Below are 24,595 nucleotides of genomic sequence, written 5' to 3'. Positions count from 1 at the left end.
GCAGGGTAGATAGATAGAGCAGACTAATGGAACAATTAGCATTTGGCCGTAGCATCTTCTGTTTTTACACCACTGATGCGGAAAACAAACTTTTTTTGTCATTTAACCTATTTAAAAGTTTCTGGGATTGGTCTAGACGGGCCTTGGTTGGGACAGCAGTAGTGATTGTTATGCTTTTACATGTGGTTAGGAAGAAGGTTTTGGGATTTTTGGTGTGATTTTGGGAGAGGGAGAGTAAAGGATTAAAACTGGTAGATTATTGTTTTCCTCTTTTTCATCAGGAAGAGACACCAATGTACTGGTGTATGTGAAAAGGAGACTAGCTATGTGTGCAAGAAAACTTGGAAGAATACGAGAAGCAGTCAAAATGATGAGAGATGTAAGTAATAAGGAGTTGCTCCTGTTTTTTTCTGTTGTTTTCAGTCACATCGTTCAAACTGTTGGTTTAAAATCCTTTTGTAGGCATCATAGTAAATCTAATTGAATTATTTCCCAGTGAGATTTGCACATCACACTTTATGATTTTCTTGAGAACAGTTTTTTTTTATTTCTCATATCTGGGGTTCAAATTTTTGTTATATAATGTCGTAAGTTCAAAGCTCTGTTGTCCAGTTTCCTTTGTGCTTGGTGTTGTGGTTTAACCCGGCTGGCAGCCAAACACCACACAGCCGTTCGCTCACCCTCCCCCCTCCCTCCCTGGGATGGGGGGAGAGAAACGGGAAAGTGAAGCCCGTGAGTTGAGATAAAGACAGTTTATCAAGACAGGAAAATAACAACAACAATAATAACAATAATAGTGATAATGGTAATAGTATTAACAATAATAATGTGTAAGAAAACAAGTGATGCACAATGCAATTGCTCACCACCCGCTGACCGATGCCCAGCCTATTCCCGAGCAGCCGGCCCCCCCACCCCGGCCAGCCACCCCTATATATTGTTTAGCATGACGTCAGATGGTATGGAATACCCCTTTGGCCAGTTTGGGTCAGCTGTCCTGGGTCTGTCCCCTCCCAGCTCCTGCTGCACCCCCAGCCTGCTCGCTGGCAGGACAGAGCGAGAAGCCGAAAAGTCCTTGGCCTGGTGTAAACACTGCTCTGCAACAATTAAAACATCAGCATGTTATCAGCGCTCTTCTCATCCTAATCCAAAACATAGCACCCTACCAGCTACTATGAGGGAACATTAACTCTGTCCTAACTGGAACCAGGACAGATATCCACCCCTTATTCCATACCATTTATGTCATGCTCAGGTTACACTCTGTCCAATACATTCTAATTAATCACCATTTTCATCTATGATATATAGCAATCATGGTAGTGATGACATACATTATTATATAATAATTAACATACTACAATTCAACTCATGGGCTATTCTCACCCAGTATCAAATCCCCTTGAGGTACACACCGGACCTCCCCATTCTTTTGCATTACCCACCAAGTGCATCCAGGTCCCTGAGCAAAAGCAATTCCACGAATGGGTTTGCCTTTTCCTGAGGCAGGAGTAGCCCAGACTGTTTTACCCAGCATGTTTCTTACGTGCACTACAGGAACTTTATCCCCTTCTACAGTGCGTAACAGGTTTGATTGGGCAGGTCCAGCTCGGTTGGCAGATCCCCTGGTATTGACTAACCAGGTGGCCTTTGCCAAATGTGTATCCCAATTTTTGAATGTCCCAGCACCCATTGCTTTCAGTGTAGTCTTCAACAGTCCATTGTATCGTTCAACTTTTCCAGAGGCTGGTGCATGATAGGGGATGTGATACACCCACTCAATACCATGTTCTTTGGCCCAAGTGTCTATAAGGTTGTTTCGGAAATGAGTCCCGTTGTCTGACTCAATTCTCTCTGGGGTGCCATGTCGCCATAAGACTTGCTTTTCAAGGCCCAGGATAGTGTTCCGGGCGGTGGCATGGGGCACAGGATATGTTTCCAGCCATCCGGTGGTTGCTTCCACCATTGTAAGTACGTGGCGCTTGCCGTTGCGGGTTTGAGGGAGTGTGATGTAATCAATCTGCCAGGCCTCTCCATATTTATATTTCAGCCATCGTCCTCCATACCAAAGAGGTTTTGACCGTTTGGCTTGCTTGATTGCAGCACATGTTTCACAGTCATGAATAACCTGTGCTATAGTGTCCATGGTCAGGTCCACCCCTCGATCACGAGCCCATCTGTAGGTTGCATCTCTACCTTGATGGCCTGAGGTGTCATGGGCCCATCGGGCTATAAATAATTCACCTTTATGTTGCCAGTCCAGGTCCACCTGAGCCACTTCAATCTTAGCAGCCTGATCCACCTGCTGGTTGTTTTGGTGTTCTTCAGTAGCCCGATTCTTGGGCACATGAGCATCTACATGGCGTACCTTTACAACCAGGTTCTCTACCCGGGCAGCAATATCTTGCCACAATGCCGCAGCCCAGATGGGCTTGCCCCTGCGCTGCCAGTTGTTCTGCTTCCATTGCTGTAACCACCCCCACAGGGCATTTGCTACCATCCATGAATCAGTATAGAGATAGAGAACTGGCCACTTTTCTCGTTCAGCAATATCTAAAGCCAGCTGAATGGCTTTTACTTCTGCAAACTGACTCGATTCACCTTCTCCCTCAGCAGCTTCTGCAACCCGTCGTGTAGGACTCCATACAGCAGCTTTCCATCTCCGATGCTTTCCCACAATACGACAGGACCCGTCAGTGAACAAGGCATATTTCTTCTCATTTTCCGGTAGCTTGTTGTACAGGGGGGCTTCTTCAGCACGAACCACCTCCTCCTCTGGTGATATCCCAAAGTATTTGCCTTCTGGCCAGTCCATAATCACCTCCAAGATTCCTGGGCGACTGGGGTTTCCTATTCGAGCCCGCTGAGTAATCAGTGCAACCCACTTGCTCCATGTAGCATCAGTTGCATGATGCGTAGAGGGGACCCTTCCTTTGAACATCCAGCCTAGTACCGGCAGTCGGGGTGCCAGGAGGAGCTGCGCTTCAGTACCGACCACTTCCGAAGTAGATCGAACTCCTTCATATGCTGCCAATATCTCCTTTTCAGTTGGAGTATAGCGGGCTTCAGATCCTCTGTATCCCCGACTCCAAAACCCCAGGGGTCGACCTCGAGTTTCCCCAGGTTCTTTCTGCCAGAGGCTCCAGGTGGGACCATTCTCTCCGGCTGCGGTGTAGAGCACATTCTTTACATCTGGTCCTGTTCGGACTGGCCCGAGGGCTACTGCATGAACTATTTCCTGCTTAATTTGTTCAAAGGCTTGTCGTTGCTCAGGGCCCCATTCAAAAGCATTCTTCTTACGGGTTACTTGGTAGAGCGGGTTTACAATCAGACTGTAATTTGGAATATGCATTCTCCAAAACCCCACGACACCTAGGAAAGTTTGTGTTTCTTTTTTGCTAGTTGGTGGAGACATAGCTGTTATTTTGTTGATCACATCCATTGGGATTTGACGGCGTCCATCTTGCCATTTTATTCCTAAAAACTGGATCTCTCGTGCAGGTCCTTTAACTTTATTCTGTTTTATGGCAAAACCGGCCTTCAGAAGGATTTGGACTATTTTCTTCCCTTTCTCGAAAACTTCTTCTGCAGTGTCACCCCACACAATGATGTCATCGATGTACTGCAGGTGTTCAGGAGCTTCCCCCTGCTCCAGCGCAGACTGGATCAGTCCATGGCAAATGGTAGGGCTGTGTTTCCACCCCTGGGGCAGCCGATTCCAAGTATATTGGACTCCCCTCCAAGTGAAAGCAAACTGTGGCCTGCACTGTGCTGCTAGAGGGATGGAGAAAAATGCATTAGCGATATCAATTGTGGCATACCACTTGGCTGCCTTTGATTCCAGTTCATACTGGAGTTCTAGCATGTCCGGCACTGCAGCACTCAGTGGTGGCGTGACTTCGTTCAGGCCACGATAGTCCACTGTTAGTCTCCACTCACCATTAGACTTTCGCACTGGCCATATGGGACTATTAAAAGGTGAATGAGTCTTGCTGATCACTCCTTGGCTCTCCAGTTGACGAATTAGCTTATGGATGGGACTCAGGGAGTCTCGGTTGGTGCGATATTGCCGCCGGTGCACAGTTGTGGTAGCGATCGGCACTTGCTGTTCTTCAACCCTCAGCAACCCCACAACAGAAGGGTCCTCTGAGAGACCAGGCAAGGTAGACAACTGTTTAATGTCCTCTGTCTCCAAAGCAGCTATGCCAAAAGCCCAGCGGAACCCTTTTGGGTCCTTGAAATATCCTCTTCTAAGATAGTCTATGCCAAGGATGCACGGAGCATCTGGGCCAGTCACAATACGGTGCTTTTGCCACTCATTACCGGTTAGACTCACTTCAGCCTCCAATACAGTTAACTGCTGGGATCCCCCCGTCACACCATAAATACAGATGGGCTCTGGCCCTTTATAGCTTGATGGCATTAGAGTACATTGTGCACCGGTGTCTACCAAAGCCTTATACTTCTGTGCGTCTGACGTGCCAGGCCATCGAATCCACACAGTCCAATAAACTCGATTGTCCCTTTCCTCCCCCTGGCTGGAGGCAGGGCCCCTCTAGTCCTGGTCAGAATCTTCATTTCTGTGTTTAAAGGACTGCCTGCTGGAAGTTGGAGCAGCAAACCTTTCAGAGAACTCCTTTTTCCCAATTGTTTTCCTTTGCAATTCACGTACCCGTGCCTCTAGGGTCGCAGTAGATTTTCCATCCCATTTTCTCATGTCCTCTCCATGGTCACGTAGGTAAAACCACAGGGTGGCGCGGTGTGTGTGCCCACCATATTGTCTTCCTTGCATAGATGAACGTTTACCCCTAATAGCTGAGACACTGGTTTGTACAGGTGGGGAGGAAAATAAACTCTCTTTAAGTTGGTGGATCTCTTCAGAAAGTTTCTCCAAGGTATTCTCTTTTAGCTGGTGGACACTAGTTCGTTCAGGTGAAGGGGAAGATAATCTTTCTTCAAGTTGGTGGATCTTTTCAGAAAGTTTCTCCAAAGCATTCTCTTTTAGCTGGTGGACACTGGTTCGTTCAGGTGAAGGGGAAGATAATCTTTCTTCAAGTTGGTGGATCTTTTCAGAAAGTTTCTCCAAAGCATTCTCTTTTAGCTGGTGGACACTGGTTCGTTCAGGTGAAGGGGAAGATAATCTTTCTTCAAGTTGGTGGATCTTTTCAGAAAGTTTCTCTAAAGCATTCTCTTTTAGCTGGTGGACACTGGTTCGTTCAGGTGGAGGGGAAGATAAATTCTCTTTAAGTTGGTGGACCTCTTCAGAGAGTTTCTCCACAGCTGAGACACAGGCCTTTAGGGAAGAGGAGAGATTTCCTTCATACTGCCGGAGTATTTTAGTCACTTCATTCACTGTGGGATTCTCCTCCGTTTTCCAGGCTAGTATTGCCAATGAGTTGGCATATGATGATGGGGCACTCCGTACAAACTTCCGCCACATGGGTGGTGTACACTGGACTGCATCTGGATCTGCGGATGTTTGTGCGTCATCTAGGTCCTTATAAATTACTTCCCGTACGGCCAATTCCCTCAGGTACTGAATTCCCTTCTCCATGGTGGTCCATTTGCTTGGTAAACATACAAGTTCTTCCTTGAAGAGATACCTTTCCTTCACAGCTGACAGGAGACGCCTCCAGAGGCTGCGAGATTGTGCTCCATCTCCAATTGCTTTGTCAATGCATGCGTCCCTAGCAAGGGATCCCAGCCGCCTGGCTTCCTTGCCCTCCAATTCCACATAATTGGCTCCCGTGTCCCAGCACCGGAGCAGCCAGGTGACAAGCTGCTCGCCTATACAGCGACCAAAATCTTTTCGCACATCTCGTAGCTCACGCTGGTATAGAGTTCGGGTAATTACTGTTGATTTTTCGACATCCTCATCCTCATCTTCAGTCTTCTGCACCTTTGATGGCCGGTGTAGAGTCCGGGTAGTTACTGTTGATTTTCCGACATCCTCATCCTCATCTTCAGTCTCCTGCACCTTTGATGGCTGGTATGGAGTCCGGGTAGTTACTGTTGATTTTTCGCCATCCTCATCCTCATCTTCAGTCTCCTGCACTTTTGATGGCCCAGCCTCGTCTTCACTTCGCCCAGACTTAGCAGAAGACTGTCTGCGTTTTAAACGACCTGAGCCTCTATACCATTTTTTCACCTTGTCTACAGGGGCAACTTGCACTGCTACAGCTCGTTTCTCTGACCCAGCCACAGGGTCTGCCACAGGGGTTGGAATACCCTCTGCGGGGTCAACTTGCACTGCTACAGCTCGTTTCTCTGACCCAGACACAGGGTCTGCCACAGGGCTTGGAATACACTCTGCGGGGTCAACTTGCACTGCTACAGCTCGTTTCTCTGACCCAGACACAGGGTCTGCCACAGGGGTTGGGATACCCTCTGCGGGGTCAACTTGCACTGCTACAGCTCGTTTCTCTGACCCAGCCACAGGAGTGGGAGCAGCTGCACGAGCTGGGGCAGCTGCAGGAGCTGGGGCAGCTGCAGGAGCTGGGGCAGCTGCAGGGGCTGGAGCTGGAGCGGCTGCAGGAGCCGGAACGGCTGCAGGAGCTGGAGCTGGAGCGGCTGCAGGAGCTGGAGCGGCTGCAGGAGCTGCAGCTGGAGCGGCTGCAGGAGCTGGAACTGGAGCGGCTGCAGGAGCTGGAACTGGAGCGGCTGCAGGAGCTGGAACTGGAGCGGCTGCAGGAGCTGGAACTGGAGCGGCTGCAGGAGCTGGAACTGGAGCGGCTGCAGGAGCTGGAACTGGAGTAGCTGCAGGAGCTGGAACTGGAGCGGCTGCAGGAGCTGGAGCGGCTACAGGAGCTGCAGCTGGAGTAGCTGCAGGAGCTGGAACTGGAGCGGCTGCAGGAGCTGGAGCTGGAGTAGCTGCAGGAGCTGGAACTGGAGCGGCTGCAGGAGCTGGAACTGGAGCGGCTGCAGGAGCTGGAACTGGAGCGGCTGCAGGAGCTGGAACTGGAGCGGCTGCAGGAGCTGCAGCTGGAGCGGCTGCAGGAGCTGGAGCTAGGTTGCTAATAACATCAATTGCAGCTCGATAGGCACAAGCCAGACCCCAGCACGCTACAGTGATTTGTGTCACTTTGGAACTGCCAGAGTCATGACACCTTTTTTTCAAGCATTCTGCCAGCTTTTTAGGATTTTGCAGTTGTTCAGGGGTGAATGTCCAAAACACTGGAGGTGACCACTGCTCTAGAAACCTGCCCATATCCTCCCACACTCCCTGCCACTCGCAACTACCCCGCCTCAAGACAGATCTCCGGATGAGATTCCTAAGTAGTTGTTTAACCCTCCACAAAATCTGAAGCGCATTCAGGAGACATAACAACAAGAGCAGGCTGGTCTGAGTATCCCAAGGATATTCAACATCTCGGAGAACCACCGTAACTAACTCGGGGGATAAGAGAGTGGTGGTGAAGGAGAAAGGGAGAGTGAACAGGTAGGGAAACATGTCTTCCCCTGTCCCCTTCACAGATTGGCTCCCTAACGAAAACAGGCAATAGGTGTAATTGCTAATAGTTTCCGAGATATGGGTTCCAAAGTATAGAGTCGACGTCAGTGCTGAGTATAAATACCAGGTTAAAGTCGTGACCAGATATTTCATCATTTCATAAGCCATTGTTACACCGCACAGTACCATAACAATCTTAAACCAGGGCCCGGAAAGGATAAACAGTGCAACAGGGAGCACATACAGAAAGTAACGCACCATAAAACTCAATTTGGAATACAGGTACAGCAGACTGGAGATTAAGGCAATCAACATCGTGACTAGCAACTATTAAGCAGGTCCAATACTTATACCAATTTTAGTTTAACACACTCTGGTCAGATTTGTCGATATCTCAACCCTTCGGGCCCCACGTTGGGCGCCAAAAAGACTGTTGTGGTTTAACCCGGCTGGCAGCCAAACACCACACAGCCGTTCGCTCACCCTCCCCCCTCCCTCCCTGGGATGGGGGGAGAGAAACGGGAAAGTGAAGCCCGTGAGTTGAGATAAAGACAGTTTATCAAGACAGGAAAATAACAACAACAATAATAACAATAATAGTGATAATGGTAATAGTATTAACAATAATAATGTGTAAGAAAACAAGTGATGCACAATGCAATTGCTCACCACCCGCTGACCGATGCCCAGCCTATTCCCGAGCAGCCGGCCCCCCCACCCCGGCCAGCCACCCCTATATATTGTTTAGCATGACGTCAGATGGTATGGAATACCCCTTTGGCCAGTTTGGGTCAGCTGTCCTGGGTCTGTCCCCTCCCAGCTCCTGCTGCACCCCCAGCCTGCTCGCTGGCAGGACAGAGCGAGAAGCCGAAAAGTCCTTGGCCTGGTGTAAACACTGCTCTGCAACAATTAAAACATCAGCATGTTATCAGCGCTCTTCTCATCCTAATCCAAAACATAGCACCCTACCAGCTACTATGAGGGAACATTAACTCTGTCCTAACTGGAACCAGGACACTTGGCTTAACAACTAACCTGTCAAAACAGCCAGCTTTATACCTCCTCCTAATTTTTCTTTCACTTGCCAAAGGTTTATCATAGGCTGTTTTTACATGGGAAAGTATTACTGACCAAATCAACCCACTGTGGGAGATATGCAAATCTGGGCTGAGAGCATGTTTTGTGAACCTCAGTATATGTATTTTCTAGTAGGTGAACAGAGGAAAAATGTGATGACTTTAAGATAGGAATAATGCGATACTTTTCATGTTGCTTACGTGCCAGTTTCGAATGCTAGAAGAGAAAAGAACATTGAAAAGAACAGCTTAAATTATGCTGATTTCTATTAAATATTTCTGGGATTCAAGTGAAAATCTATATGTGCCTAATATATTTCTTTTTACTGATTTGTAGTTAATGAAAGAGTTTCCACTTCTCAGCATGCTGAATATTCACGAAAACCTCCTGGAGGCGCTACTGGAGTTACAGGCTTATGCAGATGTCCAGGCAGTTTTAGCAAAGTATGATGGTAAGCGATGTATACTGGGAAATACTGGTGGTTTTGTATAAGTGCATAGGTGAACTGGGCAAGGCTTGCCTATCCGAAAGCAGATGTCTAACCAGTATCTCAGCTTTTTGACTTAGATTCCCTTCATCAGCAACAAGTAGGTATTTCCAGAGCGTGGGTTGTTTCTTTTATTTTGAATTGTGAGCTCAAATTTAGGCGACCTATAACCCATGCACACCTTTTATGTTAAGTTAACACTAATTCGTAAAGATATCTTGGAGCTCACTTTGCCTCAGCTCAAGGATTATTTTAATTCTTAATCTCTTCTGCATCCATGGTTATGCCTAATTTCATCAGCCTTTCTCTGTTAGCTCATGGCCTCCTAAGTAATTGATGTAAATAGGCTGAAAAAGGTTGTCTTCCCCTCTCTTGTGTTCCAGTCTTGGCCTCAAGATTCTGTAATAGCGAGGCTGCTTGCCAGAGATTAGTGACATACAAGCATGCTGCTTGCCAGAGATTAGTGGTATACAAGCTTTCGTTCATTAAGTGGCAGTGGTTTGCTTTCACTTTGCATCTGAAGTAATACATTTCAGGTGTTATACGAGTCTAGAAAAAGGCTAATAAAGTATATCCTTACTTTCTTACTGTCCTCAGAGTTTTGCCACCTAGATAATGCCCACATCATTAGTGTACAAAGTGCTGCTGTCAAATCTGTCCATTAAATCATCTCTAAAATGGAGGAACATGGAAGGAGGATGTTTTTGGCAATTGTTCAATGCCCTTGAGGAGTCGATATGTCCTCTTTTGTGTTTCTGTTCTTTATAGCTTCAGGGAATAAAAAAAAAATGTTCTTGTCAAAATCCTGTGCCCATTTTCTGTGGTCACTCTAGCTCCCAGTTTCTTTTATTTGATCATCTGTGTTCTTCTGTGTGGGTTTTTATTAATTTAACAAAAACATTTGCTTTTTTCCTGGTACTTCTTTATCTTAGAATCAAAAATTGTGACATTTTCTTAAGAAAAGGTTTCTGATTTTTTTCTAAGCATCTGGAAAAATGAGTATGAACTTCAAACTCTCCATAGCCTCCCTGTGTTTTGCTTGACACGACAGCCAGACTTCTAGTAAGTGATGGACAAGCCCAGGATAGGATTTACAAAAAAAGCAAGAGCCATCTGACTATACACAACATGGTACTTGGGAATTAGACCCCAGACTTTGTCTGCTTTTAAAGTAAACTTGTACTGTGGAGTGCTAACATTCTAATCTATAATTGTCAGCTCAAACTTGGCCTCAGATGTTCTATAAAACCTACAACTAATAGAATTTTTTCCTATGCACCTGGAAAAGAATGGAAATTGTGTTCTCATTAAAATTTGTCTACCTGTCTGTAATGTAATATATTTTTGGTCAGCTTCTAGTAGGTCTCAGTATTTTGTAAAACTCCGTGTTAATGTTGCAAAATTAGGTAAAGATTGGAAGCTTATTTTAAACCTTTGTGGGTTAATACAGGACAAGCACACTGTTCTTAAGAGTATATTTATACACGCATTTCTCTTTGAATTCAGTTTCGGTGTTTTGGCTTGTTTTAGTCTCTTTACCATCTAACTACAACTCTGAGTTTTTAATCTGACGCTGACTGGTGACCAGAAAGAAGACTTGTGCACAGAAATTCAAAGTTTCTAATCAAAGTTGAAATGTTTCAGATGTTACGGTTATTGTATGGTGTACCAAAATAAAAATCTCTAAGCTCAAAGGAAATGGGTTTGAAAATGTCTTGCCTAAAAATCTTACAGCCTTATTATTTTATTTTATCGTAGATATTAGTCTTCCAAAATCAGCAGCAATATGTTACACAGCAGCCCTGTTAAAAGCCAGAGCTGTTTCAGAAAGGTAAGCAAGCACAACTGTGAAAACAGTGGTTTGTTGCTAATCTTGGGTCATGCTGTAAAATATGACTTTAAAAGGTCTAAATCCAATGTGTAATATTTATATTTCTAAGATCAAGTTATGCATATTTTAATATGCATATATTTATGTATAATAATTAGCTGTATAGTTTTGTATAGTTAAGCATAATTTAAGGTTTATTTTAAGCATCCATAGAGTTAATACAGATGAAAGTATTTTTTTGAAGGCCAATGTACATGTATGCCTTTGTATAAATCTTGTTTTCAGTATCTTGCTTGTGGCGTTCATCAGTTCTTTAATTTGTGGATTGGGTGATAGGTAATTGTGGTGGATTTTATGGCATTTCACTTTCATTCTGATCCATTTATGCAGCTGATTTCAGCTTTAACTCATGCTAGCTGATATTCTATCAATCTTATGAAAGACTTGGGCACTCAATCACTTGGGTGATTGACATGAAATTTCAAGAAGTTTAACATATCTTTGTTGTATGGGCTTGGATGACAGTCAAGATACCTAAATTAGCATGAACATTTGTCTCCTGGAAGCATTTATCTATCTTGATAAATCAGTCAAATTTTAATGAACTCTAAGCTTATAAAGAAAATAAACATCTGGATAGCTTTTATTATTTATTACTTTTGTTCAGTATGAATTTTCCTCTTTAGGTTCTCCCCAGAAACTGCCTCCAAAAGAGGGCTTAGTACAGCAGAAATAAATGCCGTGGAAGCAATTCACAGAGCTGTGGAATTTAACCCTCATGTTCCAAAGGTAAGAGTATTTTATTTGCTATTGGACCACTTTATTGTTTTCTAAAAGAAGTCATGTTATGTTGATGTCTGTTTTGAGCCTTTTTAGCCCCATGTTTTCCTGAAGTTGATTATAACTCTTGAGTTATTAAACCGTCTAGTATTTATATCATAAAGGTTTGGTTGCCAGAATTAGTTTTTTGTAATAGCTTATGTTCTAGTAGCGTTGCTACAAAAAAAAATTAAATTTATCTAACTTGTTGGAAAATCCAGTAATGTGTTACTGAAGGCCTTCTGTTGGGTAAGGATAAATATTAACAAATATAAATTTAGATATTTAAAATCCCTGAAGCCAAGTTAAGTTCACCAAACAATGACCACTCGCAGTATTTCAAAATACTTTGTTATGCTTAGAAGCAAGGCTGTGGTACTCTGGTTAGTGGTAGATCTGTCACTTGCTCTCTTCGTTTTTAAACAAGAATAAGAATCAATACTTCTACATTTAACGCCTGTCATTACGTGAAGTGGCCAAGGTGTGGATTCCACTGAGCATGGTGTGAAAATAAAATTCTATGTGGCTTTTTACTGTACTAGCATTAGTGATGTGTTCAGTTTGAAACCTTGAATGCAGAAGGTTGGCTTAGTTCTGGACCTAATCCTCTGCAAATGATCGTGGAGTCCGGATGACTATTGCTATGAAGGCTCGAATTATCCAACCACTCTATTCTGTCTGCCTGTCCAATCTAATAGAATGTGCACTGGGGAAGCTAATTGCTGGGAGAAATTGCTGCTTGTTTGCATGACTGATCAAGAGCGTAGCAAGTTCATTTCAGACAGTCTCAGACAGATTTTTCTTTTGCCTCTGCCTTTAGGGGAAGAAGATTATAACGCATTATCATCGTCTAAAAGTTTTTTTTTAAGTTTTGTTTGTCCTTCAGTTATTTCAGGAGTCTCGTATACCTTTTTAAAGAAGTTAGATATAATTTCAAACAGACTGTTTGCAAAATATGCTCAGTAGTTTTACAAACAATTGTGGAAACTGAATCCAGGTTTCAGTAACTTGATCTTCCTTTCTAATTGTATCTGTCCAGTTTTCTTGGTGAGTTTTTTATTACAATGTTACCTTGAAACACTACTTTATTAGACTGCATGTCAGAATTTTATTGAGAACTCCACAGAGTTCTGAAATTCTTGTAGTCAAATAATAAAAATAATAAAAAGGAGGAGAGGAAGGTTACAAACAAGTGTAATAGCATACCTAGAGGATTGCAGTGGACTATTGGCGAAGACAAACTGGTTTTTGAATTTGCAATCTGTTCTGATCCATAGGCTGAAAATAAATGAATTTAGAAAGTAGAAATCCCTTTGCTCTGGTATCTGATGAAAGTGGTTTTCTTTACACGTAACGTTTTGCATAAGGAAAAGAATGTCTTTTTCTCTTTGTTCTCAGTTATGCTTTTACAAGGATGGGTTTTGTTTGGAAAGTAAGGAAAGCATTTTATAGTTCTAGAAAAATGGTACTCTAAAGCCATTTCAAATTAGAGATCTGTAACTGCATTACGATAATGTATGAAATATTCATTTCCAATGATCTTCTGAATATTTTCTAAATTTTTATTGGGTAGAATGACTTTCTGAAATCTGCAAAAAACCAACATTTTCAGTGCTAATACCTTGCCTGCTTTATGGTTAAGTATGGACATTAAACCCTTCCGTATTCTGGAATTTTGCTGTTTATGTAGTAACATATGGGTGTTATATACGACCACCAAAACATAGAGTTTAACATCGGGATGTTGTGGCAATACTTGCAGTGGGGTTTCGTCACGACTTTGTATTCCCTTAAAGTGGTTAGGGCTATTGAAAACTGGGCACTGGGGAGAGCATGAGGAGTCAGGTCAAAGGGCAGATATTTGAGACCATTTTCCCACAGCAGCCCTGTGTGAGTGATCCTTTACTGTGTTAAAAAAAAATGAAGAAGATTAGAGGGGATTAGCAAGAATATTACCCTCCAGAGTGTGGGCCCAAGGCACTAAGAGAAAAACCTAGCCAGGCAGTAAATGTGCTTTATTTGGCCAGGGCACAACCCCTACTACATTCCTTCAAGAATCTGAATGGGAAAAGTTAAGTCCTCAAAATGGATTAGTAAATAATCTCATAGTTTGTGGCATCTGCTGAAATAAATCGGTGAGTTAGCTGCATTCTTACACTTTGGGAGACAGTCAAAGGAATTGCCAGCTACATTGATCAAAGATGTGGATTAGCTTTGGCTGTTACTGAATGAGACACTGTATGCTAGGAGAGACCAACTCACAGGTACATACTAGAGCTGAAACCGTCACTTAATTCTTTTAAAAATACTCATCTGATTTTTAAATTGAAGTTCAAAAGGAATAACTCTTTTTTAATATAACACGAAGAAGCAAAATTGCATGTCTTATGTTTCAAGGAAAATGGAAAATTATTAATCCTTGTGTTTTTTAACCCTTCTGTGCATCGCATTCTGCTGATGTAGGGAGAAGGTTGAAACAGGAAAAAACTGAAATCAGAGATTCTTTGTGATAGCACTGAAAAACCACGTTAAAATAAGACTGTGGGTTTAGTTTTTTATTCTTCCTTTGGTTAGCATACTGATACTTTCTGATTTGCTGCTGATACTTGGGAGCTAACAAACATTTATCCTCCTACATTGAAAATTGCGCTGCTGAAATGATCAGCAAAAATATGATTTTTTATTAGCCTAAACTTGTAGTTCATTGCTATTGTACATGTGGCATTATACTTTGTGTATATTCCACAAGATATTTTTTTTTTGCCTTGCCATAGGTGCTTTTTTCTGATATTGTATGTGTGAAAACCCCAGTTTGAGCCTACACTGATGGGACTTGCTGCTTTTCACTTGCTGTAAAAATGAGTGCTGCCTAACCTGTCAGGATTGAGCTGTGTTAGCAGCAGGTAGAAGCTGGTCTCTGTGTGGTGCTCAACTATGCCTCAAGCGATCCTGTTTAACAGTTAGTAAGGATTTTGGAATATCCTATGTAACCAGGTGTGCTTTTTTCTTTTTTTTTTTTTTTTTTTACTTTCAGTACTTACTAGAAATGAAAAGTTTGGTTCTACCTCCAGAGCATATCCTGAAACGAGGGGACAGTGAGGCAGTAGCATATGCTTTTTTTCATCTCCAGCACTGGAAGAGAATAGAAGGGGCTCTAAATCTGCTGCACTGTACATGGGAGGGCAGTAAGTATCTCTCCTTTTTTTTTCTGTACAATAGGCTAATCTCTGCCTCTATTCACCTCAGTCACAATTGGTTTTGTTTGTGAGAATCTGATCACTTGATTCAGATACAGATCTAATGTCATTCATTCTTTTTCAGCATTTAGGATGATCCCGTACCCATTAGAGAAAGGTCATCTTTTCTATCCCTATCCAAGTTGCACAGAAACAGCAGACAGAGAACTGTTGCCAAGTAAGTGGTTTATAAGCGGTAACGATAATAAAACATAACTTAAGGACATGTTCAATTTGTGCTGTTCTTTATTTACCTTACAATGTTTTTTAGTTAAGAGCTTCCCTTGAAGGGGATTCAGCTATTTGTTGATGTCCCTCCCAAACGATCCTTAAGCATATCACAGGTGTGTAGGCCAAACATTAGCTCGATTCTGTAAAAACATAATGGCTTCTTCAAATATAAAGTTTGTGTGTGGTACCTTCAGCCTGCGTTTGACAATTTTTGACAGCAACTAAATGGACCAGTTCTTTAAATTATTATAAAATCCATGACTTCTTTTAAAACTGTTGTAGAGTTGTTTCCTTTTAGCAAGGAAGGAATGCATGTTTTCAGTCCTGCATTCAAGTACCTAGCAGAATGTGTTTGTGATCGTACAGAGAATCTTCACAGAATGTATTTTGGTTTCTGTCACTAATTCAGTGATACATATTAATCTGTTGGACACTATGCTGCTTGGAAATTTTTATCCATTTAGATCATCTTGTAGATTTATGTTAACGCTTGACACTGAAAAGTAAGTCTTCTCCAAATGTCCAGTACTTTGAGATTACTTCATGGAAGTATGAACCTACAAGTTTTATTGCTTTGGTAAGGCAACCTGAAAATAAACCATTAATGCCCGTGCTCATCATACTTAGGAAAATAGCATTAATTTAAATTAGAATTGGACTCTTTATTGTACATGTTAATAGAATTCCTTTTGTGAAGAAACACAAGTCCCGCAGGACTGGAAAGAGCTACTGCAAAAGCACCATCAGACCCACTGAGACCACAGCTGTGGAAAGCAAAACTGCACATACGTGTTTCTATTTAAAAAAACTGAAGTTATATTTAAAATGTGTAATTTAAATTTGCCCCCAGACTGCTTTAAATTACTCGTTTCTCACTTACGCAGGATATTGCAGAAGGAATTCCTCGGTTAGTGACTAACCCTAACTTGTAGACTTCTCAGCATAATTAAACACCAACACATGCAGATATTTCAACACGATCATTCACGCATTCCTGTTATGTTTTAAATATAAAACTACCCATAAATAAAATCATCTTAACACTTTTATTGCAGTACTTCCTCAAGGAATCTTGATACTTTACTTTAAATAGATAAATTTAAAACAAATTATGTTGGCCATATTAATAATGCAGAAATCCTGGATTGATCTGACTAGTGACAATTCCCAAATGGCTGTGAACATATGGAATTGCCTTTTGTTGTCCTTACCTATTTTGGATTTGATTGTAGCTAACGAATGTAGGAAAAACTAGTGCAAAAAGAATCTTTCCATCTTAGGTTATCGCTTTCTTTACATAATATATCTCTGCGTTTTAAAAATCAAGTGAGATTCTACATTCTATGAGAGCATGACATTTATTCCTTAGTAGACGAAGTAGTTTCTTTGATTTTTCAAGTAGAGACTGTGTTTCTGTCGTACTGTATCATGGCATAGCAGGGCTGATTGTCTGTTAATGAGTGACCTGATAATCTCTGGGATATCATTAAACATCTCTGACTAGATGGAACTCAAATGCTTTGCCTAGTTGTGCTCCAAAATTATACACTTAAAAGCAAAACAAAACCCAAATACTCTGCCTCTGAATTGCAATAGCACAAGTCACTTTTGTTGGGCTTGCTTTTATAATAATTTCCCTTACGTGCCAACATTCAGAAACAGTAACTGAGGATTCGTCTTCAGACTTCAGTCTGTTGCATATCAAAACCCTACAAGTACAAAATGTAAAACAAATACAGTGAGAATTAGTGCAATTATATTTTTGTATTTTCCAAAAAGGTATACTTAAATTTCAAAGCTTTTGTTAGATTTTAAAACGAGCTTGTGAAGAAATATGCAGCCCTTTCATAATTGCTTATGTCTGTAGAAAGGTTTTTCTTCATTTGAAAACCATTCAAAATCATTGGTTAAAAGTCAGAGCTGCAGGTATTCACAGCCGGTAAGTAATTGCAAATTCACCAAACAGGTCCTCAGCTAGCAACCAGTTGTAGTGTCTTGAGTGCTGAAAGCTCCATATGCCAGCCCCTTAGCCTTTCTAATCACCTTCTTGTGATTTTGTTACCGTAGATTGGAAATTGCAAGAAACTGCTATGTGGAGAATTTATAACCTCGTCCTGGTACTGTTTTCTTTGAGGTCTACTCTGTCAGCTGCTCTGAAAAATTTACTGTAGTCTACCAACCAGAAATCTTTGAAAAGTATTAAGGAGCTACTTTGCATTTATATATAACATGATGGTTGTTTTGTACATGCTGTGCATTTGATCTTACAGGAAGGGCAGATAACAGAATTAATGCTTCAGGTGGTTGAAAACACCTGAATTGCTTAAAAATGATCTCTGTAATTTTGACAGCTTGTGGATTTTGTAACTCTTCCCTGTGTCCTGTTAAAAGAGTACCAAAATCTACGGCTGATGAAATGCTTCAGAAGTAAATGCCATGCAAGTGAAAAAGATGGTTGGGAAGTGTACTGACTATCAATAAGTAAGATGAGCCTTTGATATGGGGGGAAGATTTTTGAGAAGTTTGAATAAAGTACTGGGACTTAATATGGGGTGCTGCACAATAGTCTTGACACTGAATTTATGCATTCTGTAAGTCTGGAATTAAGCATAAAACTATGTAAATAATTCAGAAAACTGTCTTTGATTATCAAATGTCAATATTCTTATTTTTTTTCCTTTTCAGCATTTCACGAAGTCTCCGTTTACCCACAGAAGGAACTTCCCTTTTTCATCCACTTCACAGCAGGCCTGTGTTCCTTTTCGGCAATGCTTGCACTCCTTACACACCAGTTTCCTGAGCTGATGGTCATTTTTGCTAAAGCTGTAAGTATTGGCTCTCATTTCTATTTTACCAACATTTCCCACGTGTTTGTATTTTAAAAGTCAAAGATGCCAGCTTCCATATAGCAGACGTTTGCTATGTTTCACTACGTCTGCTAAGGGCTTGGTATAGGACTTTTTAGCATGCTTCCTGCTGCATTATTACTGTTGGTTAAAAAAAAAAAGGAGGAGCTGCTTGGACAGCTACTATGCCTTTAGGTTCCTACTAAAGGAAGGTCTTGTTAATGCTAAGTTGAATTCTTGGGCAAATCTGCAAAGAGAATAATTCATACAATTCAATAAAATGTTACTGAGGTCTGCCTCGTTTCTGGATTTTTTTTATGCCTCCCTTAAAGAACCTAGCTACAAATGATTGGACAACAGCAAACAGCGGAATACATAAGTGTACATATGGGTGGGTTAGAAAGCAGTGATTTAATTGCAATAGCGGTTATGAAATATTGAAGTTGGTAGAAAGCGAAAATGATCTTTGCTGCTTTAAATATACTTAATTGTGTCTTCTATGAGCTTTTTCTTCACGTGAACGGTTTCTGTGCACCTCTCTTTTTTCCTTCTTTCTGCCCTATTCTTTATGGGTTTTCTTTTCGCTGCTTACCTGTTAATATTGGTACTGGCTCTAATCTTAGAATCTTTTCCTGGACTCTGAAAGGTGTACTGTCGTACTTCAACAAGGAGGAAAAAACTGTATAGGCAGCTTCCCTTACCCACAGACTCAACTGTGTAATATATTAGGCCTTTATTGAGCTATGGATCTCATGCAGTGAAGTGGAGTTACAACTCAAGAGCACTGAACTATCAGTGAATTGTTATTTCAAACTTTGCTAGTCAAAATAGAAAGTGAAAGAGGTTTTGCTTTCTTGCTGTTTTAATACATCAGGTAATGGAGACCCAAAAGGTAAGCCCTTTTTCTTAAGAATACGTTGCTCCTGAAAGTGTTGGCTTTGCTAATAATTCCAGTGTACAACATCCAAATCATGCAGGTCTGAGAGTGGGGCCCCGTCTCCACGTTTCTGTTGATCTTTATGTTAGAAAATGTAGTTGGACGTGCCAGTGACAAATTTCAGTGCTGCTCATAATTGGCCGGATCCCTAGTAACTAGGGTCTAACTATCTGCTTGATTAATTCTGTAAGGACTGCATTAGCAAAGTTGTGTGATTTCCAAAGAGATACAAGGTCAAATGTTATGCTAACAAAGAATTGCTTGGTGAAGTTCTCTGCTAGGTTTCTTGAACCAAAAAAAGACTTTGTACAAGTTAGTTGGCTTTATATAACGGCATTTTGAACGTCAATTTACATGTCCAAATGTGGGGAAAAAATCACAAGGTTTGGTCATTTGGCAGTGTATTTATTTAACATTCTGTAGGAAAGGATGGATAGTGCTTGCTCAGCAGGAAAAGATGATCAAGAAGCATTGATATTGCTGCATAATTCCACCGAGCAATTGATAGAGATGACAGGCACAGATGAAGGGGTTCTTGCCACTCACTGTTCTTGTTTCATACTGGCAAAAGTGGAAATTACATTGTTAGATAAACAGAAAAGGAGTGAATTCTGTATTGATCTATTGAGATTGGCTGCTGGGAAGGACATCGTCTTCCAGTATTCTGCTATTTTAGAAAGAATTAATGTTAATTTTTGTTCATACTCTGACTAATAGTCTTCCTTATCTTAATTATTAGATTATTGTACTCTTGATCCTATTCTTGTTTTCAGAACCATTCAGAAAACTTGTAAGAAACAATGATATTCAGTATCAAACTCACACTTTCAATTTTATTCCTGAATTGCCTCAGATCCTTTGCAAGTTGTTTCTGTATTTTAACTATAGATAGTGCTGTGGTGAATGCTGTGTTGAACACTTCATAAAACATTCTCTCTTGTGCTTTGGAGGTATGCGGCATCTAGATGAATTTTGATAGAATCATCTAGGTTGGAAAAGACCTAGATCATGAGCTCCAGCCATCATCCTGACTTACTGAATCCCATCACTAAATCGTGTCCCTTAGTGCCACATCCATGTCCCTTTAATACCTCCAGGGATGGGGACTCCGCCACTTCCCTGGGCAGCCCATTCCAATGTTGACCACTGTCTGTGAAGAAATTCTTCCTAAAAATAATTTTGTACTGAAAATGGAAACTTATGTTTAATGACACCCCCCCCCCCCCCCCCCCCAAAAGAGTACTGGGATAAAAATGTGCTGTATCTAGTGTTATACCTGCAGGTAATTTCAGTGCTTTAAACTTTCTAAATAAGATAAAAAAACCTGTGTTTTTCATGATTTCAAGTGCTATTTCATGATACTACGTTTTAACTTATTAAATATAATCATTTGAGATAATAAAGTTCTGGACGGTAGATACTTGGAATGCTTTGACCTTAGTGAGAAAGTGGTACAAAACAGATTTCTAGCAAATTGCTGGAATTGTTGAATTTCAAGCAAATCTAAAGCACGGTTTTAAGAATGACAATTGAAAAGTATTGTGCATATGGATTTTTTCACTATAACTAAGTGATTTAAATACGACTACTTAGATTATATTTCAGTTGCTTCTTAAACTGTTGTTTCCAACAATTGAATCTAGTCAACTGCATGCCTCTAAACAGCTTTAAGAAGTTGAATACCTTTCTATTGACTTTAAAAGTCTGAGTTTACATATTTTCATTTGTTAGTGCTTGAGTTTGTTTCCTCCGTAATAAATCACAGGGTAAACCTTGGCAAATTGCTAAAAGTATTCCAAGTGGCCAAAAATCACAATGAAGCATTTGCTAGTTCCAATGTATACAACCTAATACACCATCAACAAAAGACTTTAGCACTGGCACCTACCCGATTCAGCTCCCTCTGAAACTGATGGCAGTCTTTCCATTGTAGTCACTGGCCCTGGGATCAGGCGCCGGCGGGATTTTGGTTATGTTTTATGCAGGTGGAAGGGTTTGCAGGCACTAGGGACTGATGCTCGCAGAAGTGCTTAGCATTTACTAATCTGGTTAGAGCCAACCGTGGCTTTACTAGTTCTCTTGCAACTCGAGTTTTGAGACGCGTCAACTATAGGAGTAGGGGAAGATGTGCCACGTGAGTCATTTGGGTGATGACGGGGCAGAGAACCCATGATCTGCAAAAGGACTGCAGGGGCTTCAGAGGGTGCTGTGGGTAAGGGCTCAGCCTTGCTGTTTGGTTCAGCTAAATTTCTGATCTCTGAGAGTCACTGTTACTGATAACCTGAGGTTTGTGGCTGTTCGGAATTCTCTTGGTAAGTGGCAGAAGGGAGGAGGTACAGGAATGGATGACAGTAGTTTGTACAGCTCACTGAGCAAGCTGAAAAATATCTTCTGTCAAAACGAGACAAAAGGATCTTGTTTCCATTCAGTATGAATTTTTATTTTTGAATAATTATGTAGGTGGAGGACTGGGTAGCTGTCTAGGATCTTGCAAAGGTGATGTTGCAAAGTTCCTTTTTGCAAAGTTCCTATTTACAAACTGTGACAAAGATGCTGAGAAGTCTGCTTTCAAGAATACTGCAGACGCAGCGTGACAGAGGGCACCGTAAAGAGTCTTGTCAGAAGTTCCCGAGACCAACTAACATGCTTAACTTAAGAACAAGTCAGTCCCGTTTTTTTTAAGTCCTAACCTTTTTTCCAATATACGCTACTGGAATAGACCAGTGTTAGTTCATTTTGAAGTATTGAAAAAATACAGCAGTGTTCCCGTATCCTACTGAAAACACGTTTCTGTTCAGGGAATTGGACAAAATCCTAAGACAATACATGTTCCAAAGTATTTTGATATGGATTGCTTGATATTTTCACAACAAAAAGAAGTCATGGGACTTAAATTAAGAATTGGCTAATTTTTATGATTGCAAGATAAGGAGAAAACATATTTCATTCTGGTTGTGCTGTAGCTCCCCATTAGAGGATTCCTTGCCCTTCTCCTGATAGCAGCCAGCTAGAGACAGAATATAGGACTAAACAGACCCCAGTCTGTCAAGTCCTGTTTTCTGTGACAATCTGCTTTACTTTCTGAACAAATCCCCCTACCACTTTCCCCAAAGCTCATTAAGTGAGACTGGAGAATTAACTTTTTAGCCAGCTGCTGAACTTTTCATATTTATAAACACTTGAGTCTTTTGCTTATCTAAGAGAAAATGTGTATAGTTTGGAGATGTGCACTTCCCTGCCAATGTGTAATGAGTGGTTCTACACTTCATAGAAAAAAAGCCTGAAGTTTCCTGTCACAGCTGAGTGTCGATGCCAAGGGCAAAGGTTTCTTGCCTTGCTAATCTACATCTTAACTCATGCACTTAATGTGAAGGTGCCACACGCACGCAGGCAGGGAAGAAGCTAGCTGCAATGAAAAGCTCCTGCGCTGTTGTGAATGTTATGTTTTAAAAGCCTTTTTAATGTAATATTTGAGGTTATGATAGAAGCCAGGAGGGCCAAAGTAAAACCCTCAAAGTAAATGAGTCCTGTCACTGCTGCCTCATGAAAAGAGGGTTTGTGTGAGGATAACACAAGTCCCGGTGGAACGGTCGGGGGGATGGGTTGAGAAGGTGCAGGGGAGTGTGCACCATTTGTTTTAGCTTAATCTTTATTTCTGGAACTGTTTAGATGGCATCTAGAATATGGATCCTGTCTGGAAGAAGGGGCTGGTCTCGCTGGGTTGTCTGTTCAGTTTTTACACGTTTGAATCGATGACCTATATATAATCCATGCCTGAATATACGAGAAAATGCACTACCCTCCTTTCCATCTGGTTAACTGACGGTGTGAGCGCGGAGCTGCTGGCGGGGTTGCAGCACAGAAACGCCATCCTAACGCGTCCTGCTTGTGCCTAGGTGCTGCGAGTGCTTTGGCCCGTGAGTGCTCCCAGCGTGCTGGCCTCCGGCTGAGCCCTGGACGTCCCCTGGGTGAGTTGTGCTCGGAGCCGCGGCTTTCTGGAGAGGTTTCTCTTTTTTTTTTTTTTTTTTTTGGTCTTGGTTTTAAAGTCAGACACTTGTCTGCAGCAACACACTGTAAGATAGAGGTTTTCTTTGTTCATACCTTGAGCCTATGGAAGGAAATTGTTTTTTGAACTTGAGCTCATTTATTGCTGTGATCTGTTTTTTGTTTTCCAGTTCTTTGGGACTGTCCTTTTACCCTTCGCTATGGAATCGCTATGGAAAACACTGAGGTCCTCGTGCTGTCCAGTCTGTGGCATCAGCTGACTCCAGTTTGACCGGAGCATGCTTTCCACGATGCTTCGATTTCATTGTTCCCACAGGCGTCTCTGCTAGCACCAGCTGGGCATGGTTAGCTGACACCAAGGGGGGAAGGCAACAAAGAAAGGTGTGCTCTTCAAACCGGTGTCTTTCACAGGCTTCCATGTTGGTAATGGTGCTTTATGTATGAAGTTCTTCTTTGGCCTTGGCGTCTGTAGTCATCTAAGAAAATAGTTTTTGTTGAGCAATAATCTCATTGCTCTCTTAATCGCTTGTACAACAGGAAGCTAATACTTCCTCCGTAAGAAATGAGAGAACACAAATTGAGCAGATGTTTTGAGTATTGACACTTCTTTCTCAGCTGGAGACGCACCAGATAACTGGCTTAGATTTAATTTTGTAAGCCTTTTTCAAAATATTTGTTAAGAGCAAAGTATGGCTCTGCTTTCTTTATTAAAAGGTTACTTCTTAACGCATTGAGTTTCATTGAATTCATAAGCTGCTGTTTTAATACAGATTATAGCGTACAAACAAAGATTTGTTTCTTCTGTATCCTGTAAGCTTGCATTACACAAGGAAATTGTGGTACAAGCTCCTCTATTTCATATTGTTATTTCTTTAGATTTAATTGTACATCTTTTGTCTTTCAAATCCCTTTGCGTTGAAAAGCAGGATGATTTCTGAAACTGCCAAAAGCGATTGTGGTATCTGCACGGGAGTCTGCTTGGGAGACCCGAACTTTCAAGTGTTAGTCCAAAGAAAAAGTACTATCATTGTTGATATCAAGTCTTGAAGAGAACTGAGGTGTGGAGCACTCTTCAAAGGAATTACTTCACATATGGACCAGCCACAAGGGTCTGTTTACTGCAAAGGTGAAAAGATAGCTCTGGCAGCCAAGTGCTTTGAGGTAATTGGTGTGACCTCCATTTCCACTCTTCCCCCATTAGAGAAAATGTCAACTCTTTAACATTCGGGTCTGCTGCTCAGTATTGAGGAAGCAGACTCATGTTAGACAAGGTGTCTTAAAATGTGGAAGTGGCAAAAATAGCACGGGCTTGTGGATAAATGCTAACTCTGAGCACATGAAGTTGCCCATCTTCATACATTTCACAGATATACACATACAGTTATCCATAGTAAATAGGGAGATTTTACATGCTTAATCTACACTGAATCTTTGTGAAAGATTGATGTAAGCTGTGACCTCGATGGCTTCTTTGAAAGGTGTCATAAATTATTCTAGTTTTTAAATCCTGAATGGAGGAAGCTTGCTGTAGCCTACACTATTTTCTGAAGTAGTACCTAAATCAATCAGCAGATGTTTTTTTTTTCCATCCTGAAGTTATTTGATTCTTTAACATAAGCAGGACTCCTATGAAAGAGGGGATATTTTAATTAGTACAGATGAAGCATTCCTTAATT

The 24,595-nt window shown here is 41.5% G+C and overlaps 1 protein-coding gene across 7 annotated transcripts in view; it reads left to right on the top strand.

The window, feature by feature from the left end:
- The window catches only part of ST7L (suppression of tumorigenicity 7 like), a 43,400-nt gene extending 19,755 nt beyond the window's left edge, over nucleotides 1-23,645 (top strand). For 5 of the 7 annotated variants that reach the window (XM_048071023.2, XM_048071024.2, XM_013189682.3 and 2 more), the window contains 9 exons: nucleotides 282-379; nucleotides 8,864-8,978; nucleotides 10,773-10,845; nucleotides 11,532-11,634; nucleotides 14,699-14,849; nucleotides 14,986-15,078; nucleotides 17,817-17,956; nucleotides 22,811-22,882; nucleotides 23,090-23,645. In XM_048071023.2, the coding sequence (XP_047926980.2) occupies nucleotides 282-379; nucleotides 8,864-8,978; nucleotides 10,773-10,845; nucleotides 11,532-11,634; nucleotides 14,699-14,849; nucleotides 14,986-15,078; nucleotides 17,817-17,956; nucleotides 22,811-22,864 (827 nt within the window). In that variant the 3' untranslated portion in view covers nucleotides 22,865-22,882; nucleotides 23,090-23,645. Of the gene's footprint in view, nucleotides 1-281; nucleotides 380-8,863; nucleotides 8,979-10,772; nucleotides 10,846-11,531; nucleotides 11,635-14,698; nucleotides 14,850-14,985; nucleotides 15,079-15,171; nucleotides 15,383-17,482; nucleotides 17,706-17,816; nucleotides 17,957-22,810; nucleotides 22,883-23,089 lie in introns of those variants that run through there. The other 2 variants (XM_066983190.1, XM_066983191.1) reach the window with 2 other exon arrangements.
- The last annotated feature ends 950 nt before the right edge of the window (nucleotides 23,646-24,595 follow it).

The sequence above is a fragment of the Anser cygnoides genome, chromosome 25 (genome assembly GCF_040182565.1).
Source record: "Anser cygnoides isolate HZ-2024a breed goose chromosome 25, Taihu_goose_T2T_genome, whole genome shotgun sequence".
NCBI lineage: Eukaryota > Metazoa > Chordata > Aves > Anseriformes > Anatidae > Anser > Anser cygnoides.
Note: the sequence above shows the minus strand (reverse complement) of the source record. Positions and strands in the feature narration are given on the sequence as shown.